Source organism: Entelurus aequoreus, linkage group LG07 (assembly GCF_033978785.1).
Source record: "Entelurus aequoreus isolate RoL-2023_Sb linkage group LG07, RoL_Eaeq_v1.1, whole genome shotgun sequence".
Classification (NCBI taxonomy): Eukaryota; Metazoa; Chordata; class Actinopteri; order Syngnathiformes; family Syngnathidae; genus Entelurus; species Entelurus aequoreus.
In genome coordinates, this window is record NC_084737.1 from 78,643,572 (window position 1) to 78,655,733 (window position 12,162).

The 12,162-nt window shown below is 37.5% G+C and overlaps 1 protein-coding gene across 3 annotated transcripts in view; it reads right to left on the minus strand.

The window, feature by feature from the left end:
- Positions 1-12,162, minus strand: part of LOC133654287 (rho guanine nucleotide exchange factor 7) — a 74,528-nt gene that overhangs the window by 18,067 nt on the left and 44,299 nt on the right. The window contains exon 1 of one of the 3 annotated variants that reach the window (XM_062054540.1): positions 9,497-9,609. The exons of the other annotated variants lie outside the window; for them this stretch is intronic. Within the exon in view, the coding sequence (XP_061910524.1) occupies positions 9,497-9,603 (107 nt within the window). The 5' untranslated portion in view covers positions 9,604-9,609. Of the gene's footprint in view, positions 1-9,496; positions 9,610-12,162 lie in introns of those variants that run through there. 3 annotated transcript variants of the gene reach the window in all.

The following is a 12,162-nucleotide window of genomic DNA, read 5'->3' on the forward strand; positions in this document are numbered from 1 at the left end:
TCAAGGTAAGTGTGACAGCATTATTCTTGATAATCGGACTAAAAATAGAGAAAAGAGAAGCTCATCCTCCAGGGTCTAAGCAGTACTCTGAGTCGCCACACGGGGGAGATTTGGCGGCGATGTTTAACGCACAATAATTTAACCAGCGAGGTTATGACAGATGCAAAAACTTTGTTTTACTGCTTTGACTTGAATGAAATGAACGAATGTGTCTGCCAATATGGAGGATTGTATATCCAAGATCAAATAATTCTCTAAACTGGACTTTAAAACAAAATGAAGGCAATCATACAAAACGCAAAACCAGTGAAGTTGGCACGTTGTGTAAACCGTAAATAAAAACAGAATAAACGTATATTCAGATGAATAGACTTAATGTTCGAACTGAGAAACTTTTTTTGCAAATAATCATTAACTTACAATTTAATGGCAGCAACACATTGCAAAAAAGTTGGCACAGGGGCATTTTTACCACTGTGTTACATGGCCTTTCCTTTTAACAACACTCAGTAAAGGTTTGGGAACTGAGGAGACACATTTTTGAAGCTTCTCAGGTGGAATTCTTTCCCATTCTTGCTTGATGTACAGCTTAAGTTGTTCAACAGTCCGGGGGTCTCCTTTGTGGTATTTTAGGCTTCATAATGCGCCACACATTTTCAATGGGAGACAGGTCTGGACTACAGGCAGGCCAGTCTAGTACCCGCACTCTTTTACTATGAAGCCACGTTGATGTAACACGTGGCTTGGCATTGTCTTGCTGAAATAAGCAGGGGCGTCCAAGGTAACGTTGCTTGGATGGCAACATATGTTGCTCCAAAACCTGTATGTACCTTTCAGCATTAATGGCGCCTTCACAGATGTGTAAGTTACCCATGTCTTGGGCACTAATACACCCCCATACCATCACACATGCTGCCTTTTCAACTTTGCGCCTATAACAGTCCGGATGGTTCTCTTTCTCTTTGGTCCGGAGGACACGACGTCCACAGTTTCCAAAAAACAATTTGAAATGTGGACTCGTCAGACCAGAGAACACTTTTCCACTTTGCATCAGTCCATCTTAGATGAGCTCGGGCCCAGCAAATCCGGCGGCGTTTCTGGGTGTTGTTGATAAATGGCTTTTGCTTTGCATAGTAGAGTTTTAACTTGTACTTACAAATGTAGCGACCAACTGTAGTTACTGACAGTGGGTTTCTGAAGTGTTCCTGAGCCCATGTGGTGATATCCTTTACACACTGATGTCGCTTTTTGATGCAGTACAGCCTGAGGGATCGAAGTTCACGGGCATTCAATGTTGGTTTTCGGCCTTGCTGCTTACGTGCAGTGATTTCTCCAGATCCTCTGAACCCTTTGATGATACTACGGACCGTGGATGGTGAAATCCCTAAATTCCTTGCAATAGCTGGTTGAGAAATGTTTTCCTTAAACTGTTCGACAATTTGCTCACATATTTGTTCACAAAGTGGTGACCCTCGCCCCATCCTTGTTTGTGAATGACTGAGCATTTCATGGGAGCTGCTTTTATACCCAATCATGGCACCCACCTGTTCCCAATTAGCCTGTTGACCTGTGGGATGTTCCAAATAAGTGTTTGATGAGCATTTCTCAACTTTATCAGTCTTCTTTGCCACTTGTGCCAGCTTTTTTTGAAACATGTTGCAGGCATTACATTCCAAATGAGCTAATATTTGCAAAAAATAACGACGTTTACCAGTTCGAACGTTAAGTATCTTGTCTTTGCAGTCTATTCAATTGAATATAGGTTGAAAAGGATTTGCAAATCATTGCATTCTGTTTTTATTTATGATTTACACAACGTGCCAACTTCACTGGTTTTGGGTTTTTGTACTAAATACATTTTCATGGAGGATAGATGGTGCTGCGTTATACAGAATACAGAAAGGTAAGAAACACTCCAATTATTGTAATGACTTTATAAAAGCAAATGTGACCAAAAAGAATTTGGTAACGACTTTATCCAAAACTTTTTGGTCCCATTTATCACATCAAAAATATCATTATTATAATGTTTTTATGAAAGTGAATTACTCCCTTCTTTTTCTTGTTAGTTTAATATGCAAGCTGTATCAACAAGGATGAGGGAATATGAATTGAAGTAAAAACAGAAATAAAACACCTGGTGTAAAGATCACTATATTCATGTTGTATCGCTCAGACAAAACATGTTGGTGTTTTTCCAGTGCACTCTTTGGACACACCAAACTGAGCCTGTCCAGCCGGTTATTTGATGACACAAAATGTTCTGTTTAATGATTTAATAACTCCTATTAACTTCATGTTATGTTCATGTTGACCACAAAACAGGTGTTTCTCTGCATGATGACGTCTGTAAATCTGGTAGTGCAATTTTTACTCAAACTAGCATGCAGTTTAATGCTGTTTATCCATTTTTACACACCTAATTTGGCAAAAGTGTAGGAACTTTTGTGTGGCATCTGTGTGCTGATGAACTCTAATTGGTGTAACTATCTTTCAGTGTTTTTACTCAACCGTAGTTTTTAAACTAGTTTGCAGCATAACGCTGTTTATTCATTTTTACAAACCTAATGTCCATACATAAAGGTATGACAAGCTGACGGACTCTTTTAAACATACACTATATTGCCAAAAGTATTTGGCCACCTGCCTTGACTCACATATGCCCTCCCATTCCTAACCCATAGGATTCAATATGATGCCGGTCCACCTTTTGCAGCTATTACAGCTTCAACTCTTCTGGGAAGGCTGTCCACAAGGTTGCGGAGTGTGTTTATAGGAATTTTCCATCATTCTTCCAAAAGCGCATTTGTGAGGTCACACACTGATGTTGGTCGAGAAGGCCTGGCTCTCAGTTGCCGTTCTAATTCATCCCAAAGGTGTTCTATCGGGTTCAGGTCAGGACTCTGTGCAGGCCAGTCAAGTTCATCCACACCAGCCTCTGTCTTTCATGTCTTTATGGACCTTGCTTTGTGCACTGGTGCACAGTCATGTTGGAAGAGGAAGGGGCTCGCTCCAAAGTGTTCCCACAAGGTTGGGAGCATGGAATTGTCCAAAATGTTTTGGTATCTTGGAGCATTCAAAGTTCCTTTCACTGGAACTAAGGGGCCAAGCCCAACTCCTGAAAAACAACCCCACACCATAATTCCGCCTCCCCCAAATTTCCCACTAGGCACAATACAGTACAAAATGTAGCGTTCTCGTGGCAACCTCCAAACCCAGACTGGTCCATCAGATTGCTAGATGGGAAAGTGTGAGTCATCACTCCAGAGAACGCGTCTCCACTGCTCGAAAGTCCAGTGCAGACGTGTTTTACACCACTGCATCCGACGCTTTGCATTGGACTTGTTGATGTATGGCTTAGATGCAGCTGCTCGGCCATGGAAACCCGTTCCATGAAGCTCTCTGCGTACTGTACGTGGGCTAATTGGAAGGTCACATGAAGTCTGGAGCTCTGTAGCAACTGACTGTGCGGAAAGTCTTTGCACTATGCGCTCCAGCATCCGCTGACCCCTCTCTGTCAGTTTACGTGGCCTACCACTTGGTGGCTGAGTTGCTGTTGTTCCCAAACTCTTCCATTTTCTTATAATAAAGCCGACAGTTGACTTTGGAAGATTTAGGAGCGAGGACATTTCACGACTGGATTAGTTGCACAGCTGGAAATAACTGAGCTCCTGAGAGTGGCTCATTCTTTCACAAATGTTAGTAGAAACAGTCTCCATGCCTAAGTGCTTGATTTTATACACCTGTGGCCGGGCCAAGTGATTAGGACACCTGATTCTCATCATTTAGATGGGTGGCCAAATACTTTTGGCAATATAGTGTATTCACGTAGGAATATAAAGTATTCAAGCTGGCAAACTTCGAAGCAGCGACTCCAGCTGCTCATTGGGAACCCCGAGAATCCGTTGTTTGAGGATAAATGTGAAACAAAAGAGACAGTAAATGGTCAATCGAACCAAATATTCACTATTTACTTTCACTGCAAAAAGTCAGTGTTCAAAAACAAGAAAAAAAAATACAAAAATGAGGTGTATTTTATTTGAACTAAGCAAAATTATCTGCCAATAGAACAAGAAAATTTGGCTTGTCAAGACTTTCCAAAACAAGTAAAATTAGCTAACTTCAATGAACCCACAAATACCTTAAAATAAGTATATTCTCACTAATAACAAGTGCACTTTTCTTGGTAGAAAAAAACAATTAGACCTTTTTGCTCAATATGTTGAAAAATATTCTTAAATTAAGTAAATGCTAGTGCCATTATCTTGACATAATGATATGCGCTCGGCATCATGATTTTTTTTTTTTCATGCTTTAAGTAATAAATTATTACTTTAAAAAAGTAGTTTTATACTTGTGAGTGTTGATGACACAGCTTTGCAACAGTTGATATTCTAGTTTCAAGCATGTTTTACTCAATATAGGTCATCAAATCTCAGCAACAAGCTGTAATATCTTACTGAGATCATTTAGGACCAAAACCCTTAGAACAAGTAAAACACTAACATAAAATCTGCTTAGTGAGAATAATTATCTTATCAGACAGAAAATAAGCAAATATCACCTTTATTTGAGATATTTAATCTTACTTAGAATTCAGTTTTTGCAGTGTACATGCTGTAAAAATAGTCACTACACGCCATTTGTGTAGTTACTAGCCTCAACTCGAGTGAACCGAATTCTAATGCTAACGGGCTAACGCTAAATCTGACGTATTTATGTTGTTGGCGTGAGACTAACACGGACATTTCTAGTTCGTATATTGTTATTTATAGCTGAAATGGACAATAAAGACTCGCCTGAACCTCACGAATTCATCATTTATTGAGAGGACAACTTTCTGTTGAACACTGTGGACAAAAGCCGGACTTTTTTATGTGAAGTTCGGTACACCGTCCTATGTTTTTAAATCATATCACGTTGTATATTTTTGCTTTGTATTTTGTTTACTTATAAATTGGTCAAATAAATATGACTTAACATAGTCTGTTTATTCACGTGGTGGCAGTGTAGAAAATAGTAATCTTTTCCTCAAACATGAATTGTTCATATTTGAACCTTTCTAAATCAAAATAATAATTTTTAGACTATCGTTTTGAAGATTTTTTTTGTTTGTTTCTTAATTTTTTGTGATAGTTTTTAAACATCAAGTGCTTAATAGTAATCTGGGGGGATTACAGAAATATTGAGGGGGTCATGATAGAAAACAGAGTTTTCGTGTATCGTATAATTCAGAGACAAACTGTCATGCAAGGTGTCATGTCTGTGTGATCATGTTTTGTTTTGCTTATGTTCGGTTTGGTTTTTGGACTCTTTGTGCACTCTTGTTTGTTTTGTTGGGGTTTTTTGGCCTTATGGGATTTGTCCGTAAGGGGCTGGCGACATTCTGTCCGGACGTGGACTATGGGGTGTTTGTTTTCCCGAGATGCAAGAATAGAAGTGGACATGGCGTGAAAGTAAGGACATCACTTTATTTTAACACTAACTACAAAAAGGGTACAAACAAAAGGTGCGCTCAAGGCGGAGATAAACTTGGCTAAGAAACAAAAACTACCACAAAGGCAAAACTATGGACAACAAACAAAAACTTACTTGGCACATGAAAATAGACAAAACTCACTTGGCATGGAACTATGGTAGCATGGGTAGCAGAAGTCAAACAGAGTTAATGTCGCCAGGCTGACTTCCTGCCAACTATCGGCTTAAATAGTCTTGAACATGATTGACAGGTGTGTGAGTCCAAATGAATCAGGTGCGTGACATGAGGACAGGTGAAAACTAATGGGTTGTCATGGAAACAAAACAAACAAGAGTGCACAAAGAGTCCAAAAACCAAACCGAACATAACCAAAACAAAACATGATCACACAGACATGACAGAAGGCAGGTAAGTTCAGAGCCTCACTTGCCATGATGGGGGAAAACAATCATAAAAATAACTAATAAAGTGATAAATAAGTGATATAAAAAACCCATGTATTTTGCTATTGACAATATCTGAGAATGTATAATCATTGAAATATGTAATTAAAAAAGCAAAAACATATGGAGCAGCTGTATATATATATATATATATATATATATATATATACATATATATATATATATATATATATATATATATATATATATATATATATATATATATATATATATACACTACCGTTCAAAAGTTTGGGGTCACATTGAAATGTCCTTATTTTTGAAGGAAAAGCACTGTACTTTTCAATGAAGATAACTTTAAACTAGTCTTAACTTTAAAGAAATACACTCTATACATTGCTAATGTGGTAAATGACTATTCTAGCTGCAAATGTCTGGTTTTTGGTGCAATATCTACATAGGTGTATAGAGGCCCATTTCCAGCAACTATCACTCCAGTGTTCTAATGGTACAATGGGTTTGCTCATTGGCTCAGAAGGCTAATTGATGATTAGAAAACCCTTGTGCAATCATGTTCACACATCTGAAAACAGTTTAGCTCGTTACAGAAGCTACAAAACTGACCTTCCTTTGACCAGATTGAGTTTCTGGAGCATCACATTTGTGGGGTCAATTAAATGCTCAAAATGGCCAGAAAAAGAGAACTTTCATCTGAAACTCGACAGTCTATTCTTGTTCTTAGAAATGAAGACTATTCCACAAAATTGTTTGGGTGACCCCAAACTTTTGAACGGTAGTATATATATATATATATATATATATATATATATATATATATATATATATATATATATATATATATATATAGTACAGGCCAAAGGTTTGGGCACACCTTCTCATTCATTGTGTTTTCTTTATTTTCATGACTATTTACTTTGTAGATTGTCAATGAAGGCATCAAAACTATGAATGAACACATGTGGAGTTATGTACTTAACAAAAAAAGGTGAAATAACTGAAAACATGTTTTATATTCTAGTTTCTTCAAAATAGCCACCCTTTTCTCTGATTACTTCTTTGCACACTCTTGGCATTCTCTCGATGAGCTTCAAGAGGTAGTCACCTGAAATGGTTTTCACTTCCCAGGTGTCATAGTTTTGATGCCTTCAGTGACAATCTATGATGTAAAGTAAATCATCTTGAAAATAAAGAAAACACATTGAAATGAGAAGGTGTGTCCAAACTTTTGGCCTGTACTGTATACATAATGCTATTTTAATACATTATGAAACATTACATAAATCAAGTATAAAAAGGTCTGGATTAAGACTGGATTAAGGCAAGGTTCACTGAAATCAGTCAAGAAGTAATTTTACTTATGTGGTGATTTCAACATTGACCTCTTGAACCTTTATGAGCAAACTACCATAGATACAATGTAGAGCATGAGTTTGTTGCGTTCATGGGGTCACATAACTGCGAGGGTTGTGTGTTCTCACGGATGCAGAAAACCCAGCATGAAGCGGCAGACTATTTTATTTCCACAAGACTTGGCACAAACTACAAAAACTTAAGACGTTGGCATAGCGTGAAGCCAAAACACAAACAGTTGCCAAGGACCAACAACCTGAAAGTCTTTAAGTGTGGCAAAAACAGAAAAAAAGGACCGGTCATGACAGAGTTTGTTTCCTAAAATCATAAAGCCAAGCAAAATGACAGAAGACTGTGTCATGTTTATTGAAAATATATTTACCAATGATTTTGATAATACTACTAGTGGTCTGTGAATAACTGACATCAGTGGTTACCATGAATTGATTTACGTGGACTTAAACAAGTTGAAAAACGTATTCGGGTGTTACCATTTAGTGGTCAATTGTACGGAATATGTACTGTACTGTACAATCTACCAATAAAAGTTTCAATCAATCAATCAATGGTCATCTACCAGTTTTTACAATTTATAACAGAAACTACAGGAGGAGGAACATGGATGATAAAAACATATTTTTGAAGACTATGGGCAGAGAAATGTTTAATGCTTTTAAGAATGTTCTGAGGAAAAATGTGGACAATGTATTTATTCAAAATTATCTCCAAAATTATCATCATGATGCTTCATGACAAACAATGTCCATGAATTTTTTTTAACATAAAAAGCAGAAGAAGAACAATCAAGCATGGATGACGAATGGAATAATGCTTGTCACAAAAAGAAGACATTATATAGAACAGAGGCATAAAATAAGTACAACACTATTCTGTTTGAATGGGATTGTGCTGAAATCTGAATTTCCCCTCTGGGATTAATAAACTGTTTCTGATTCTGATAAGATCAAGCTATCTAGCATACTACGAAAGAAATAAAATTACAGTCCATTGCTAAACAGAACCAAAAACAACAGGAGAGGATCAATACAAATGACAATATGAACAAAGTAGCTGAAAGCTTTAATAACTACTGTGTAAATATTGGACCAAATCTGTTACGAACACACATCGCTGCAGTAATTGTGACCTGGAGATGCAGGAACACAGGTGGCGACGTGCACGTAAGAAGAGTCTTTAATTATTGCTAATAGTTTCACAGGGACGTGCAGCAAAGAATTGGCAAGCTTGACACTTACAGCAAAGCAAAGACATGCAAATCAGCCAAAACAAATCACCTGACAGTTTGCAATGACAAACCTAAACATCCATCCATTTTCTACCGCTTGTCCCTTTTTGGGGTGGCGGGGGGTGCTGGAGCCTATCTCAGCTGCATTCGGGCGGAAGGCGGGGTACACCCTGGACAAGTCGCCACCTCATCGCAGGGCCAACACAGATAGACAGACAACATTCACACTCACATTCACACACTAGGGCCAATTTAGTGTTGCCAATCAACCTATCCCCAGGTGCATGTCCGTCTGCCTGAACAATGTGATTATGACTGGCCTTTAGATAACACGCATGCCTAATGGTGAAGCATCTTACCATGAATTGATTAACGTGGACCCCGACTTGAACAAGTTGAAAAACTTATTCGGGTGTTACCATTTCGTGGTCAATTGTACGGAATATGTACTGTACTGTGCAATCTACTAATAAAAGTTTCAATCAATCTTATAACAGAGAACAAGATGCTGCTGTTTCAACAGTGCAGCAGGCGGCCAACTTTCTGCAACCAAAGGGTGTGAATGTTTACAACATGTAATCATGCATTCCAAAGTAAGGAACAACGCCACACCTGTCATCATCGTTAAGTTCACCGACAAAAACCACAATGTGGCTTTGCTAACGCAGCCAGTCAAACTGAAGGGAACAAACGTCCACATCAATGTGCATCTGACAAAACGCAAGGCTGACATCCCCAAGAAGGACCGCGGGTTGAAGAAGCATGAGGAAAATCCAGAGCACTTGCATTGCCAACTGTAAAATCTACATCAAAATTGAAATGGCGGACAGGAGGAAGCCAAAGTATTTGTTGTTAAAGACATTAAATACAGAAGATGACATCATCTCGACTTTAAGGACGTAAAAGATACAACTCATGAAGACTTGTTGCATCTAAAGCCAACAAGAGCAAAAATAACAGATTATGACAGATTCTACAATATTAAGGAATACATACCGTATTTTTCGGAGTATAAGTCGCTCCGGAGTATAAGTCGCACCGGCCGAAAATGCATAACAAAGAAGGAAAAAAACATATAAGCCGCACTGGAGTATAAGTCGCATTTTTGGGGGAAACAACATATACAAAAAATGGGGGCGTATATACACTATGTACATGACACTATGTACATGTCTATGCACATGTTGACTCCACACTGCAAAAAGTCAGTGTTCAAAAACAAGAAAAAAATATAGAAAAATTAGGGGTATTTTATTTGAACTAAGCAAAATTATCTGCCAATAGAACAAGAAAATTCGGCTTGTCAAGACTTTCCAAAGCAAGTAAAATTAGCTAACTTCAATGAACCCCAAAATACCTTAAAATAAGTATTTTCTCACTTATAACAAGTGCACTTTTCTTGGTAAAAAAAAACAAAAAAAAGAGACCTTTTTGCTCAATATGTTGAAAAATATTCTTAAATTAAGTAAATGCTAGTACCATTATCTTGACATAATGATATGCGCTCGGATTTTTTTTCATGCTTGAAGTAAGACATTATTACTTTAAAAAAAAGCAGTTTTATACTTGTGAGTGTTGATGACACAGCTTCGCAACACTTGATATTCTAGTTTCAAGCATGTTTTACTCAATATAGGTCATCAAATCTCAGCAACAAGCTGTAATATCTTACTGAGATCATTTAGGACCCTTAAAAAAAGCAAAACACTCTAACATAAAATCTGTTTAGAGAGAAGAATTATCTTATCAGACAGAAAATAAGCAAATATCACCCTTATTTGAGATATTGAATCTTACTTATATTTCAGTTTTTGCAGTCCAAGAGCGTGCAAAACAGAATGAAAAAATATATATACCGTATTTTTCGGAGTATAAGTCGCACCGGCCGAAAATGCATAATAAAGAAGGAAAAAAACATATATAAGTCGCACTGGAGTATAAGTCGCATTTTTTGGGGAAATTTATTTGATAAAACCCAACACCAAGAATAGACATTTGAAATTTAAAATAAATAAAGAATAGTGAACAACAGGCTGAATAAGTGTACGTTATATGAGGCATAAATAACCAACTGAGAACGTGCCTGGTATGTTAACGTAACATATTATGGTAAGAGTCATTCAAATAACTATAACATATAGAACATGCTATACGTTTACCAAACAATCTGTCACTCCTAATCGCTAAATCCCATGAAATCTTATACGTATAGTCTCTTACGTGAATGATCTAAATAATATTATTTGATATTTTACGGTAATGTGTTAATAATTTCACACATAAGTTAATAATTTCACACATAAGTCGCACCCCCGGCCAAACTATGAAAAAAACTGCGACTTATAGTCCGAAAAATACTGCAACATTCATTGACTACCACCAATAAGTTATTACGTGTTAAAATGTTCCCTTTTTTCAAACAGGAAGTAAACTCAATGTAAAATGTAAAAGTTATAGTGTTAATGAACTATCAGTAAAATACATGGAGAAGGGGTTGTGTCAGGTTCAAACACTGATGACATCTATTAAACAAGACAAGAAACAAGGAATTAAACAGAGACAGAATTAAATTTGGCTCAATTGAGGAGAGCGCGTCTGGGCTGTACTCTTGCACAGTCTCCATCACGCTCTGGCGAAAGATTGTACGCCCCCTCTTTTATTTGGACTTTCCCTCATTACATGGCAACAGCTGTTTCTAAGGGACAGGGGTCGTAAACAGCCATCACCTTTGATTACAAAACAGTTCAAAAGAAAAGGTCGTAAAACAGTTCAAAGAAGAGGTCGTAAAACAGTTAACAGAAAAGGTCGCCTGGTCCTGCTTCCTCTCCGCTTTTGTAGTTCTTGGGTCAAGACAATATATTTTTGTTGATTACAATACATGAAAGAAACAGAACACCTTCATGTTGCTTCCCATCCTACACAGTGGAGTTTTACAAGCCTTCTGCTTGGTAGGATTAAAGACAGCTTTTGTCTTCTCGCCGGGAACTCATTGAAACACAAAGTTTTGTGATAAATTAGACACAATTATTCTGACAGGTTGCATTAAATATCAACTTTGCTTCTACCTACTCCTCTTCAGATATGTTGAACTGTGCAAATCTAACCACATTATGTTCCTTAATGTAACTTATTGAACATGTCTGAAACTGATTAATCCTAACCATAACCGCCATAAAATGAATATCAATATCTGTACATTAAACTGTAACAAATGTATTTTTTTCTGTAATTTCTGCACACAAACCGATCATGAGGGCTTCAGCATGTGTTGCTGCTTCACTTCCTTACTTGTGTGTGTGTCTAAGACAGGGGTCGGCAACCCAAAATGTTGAAAGAGCCATATTTGACCAAAAATACGAAAAAAAATCTGTCTGGTATAGATGTGTGTGTCCAAGTTAAAGGAAATGGCGGGCTGTCTTCTTCTAATGGGTTTATAACAATCTATGCAAGCTGGGTTACATTTGCTGTGGTCTAAAGCAGGGGTCCCCAACCTTTTTTGCACCAGGGACCGGTTTAATGTAGGCATTACTTTCACAGACCAGGCAGATAAATATAGCAAATAAGTGCATGAAAAATGAATACATGAAAAAACCCACCATAACATTCAGTTAGTGGGAGCCCCTAGCCTTTTCCCCTTGCAAAAAAGCTCCCCATGGACTTTT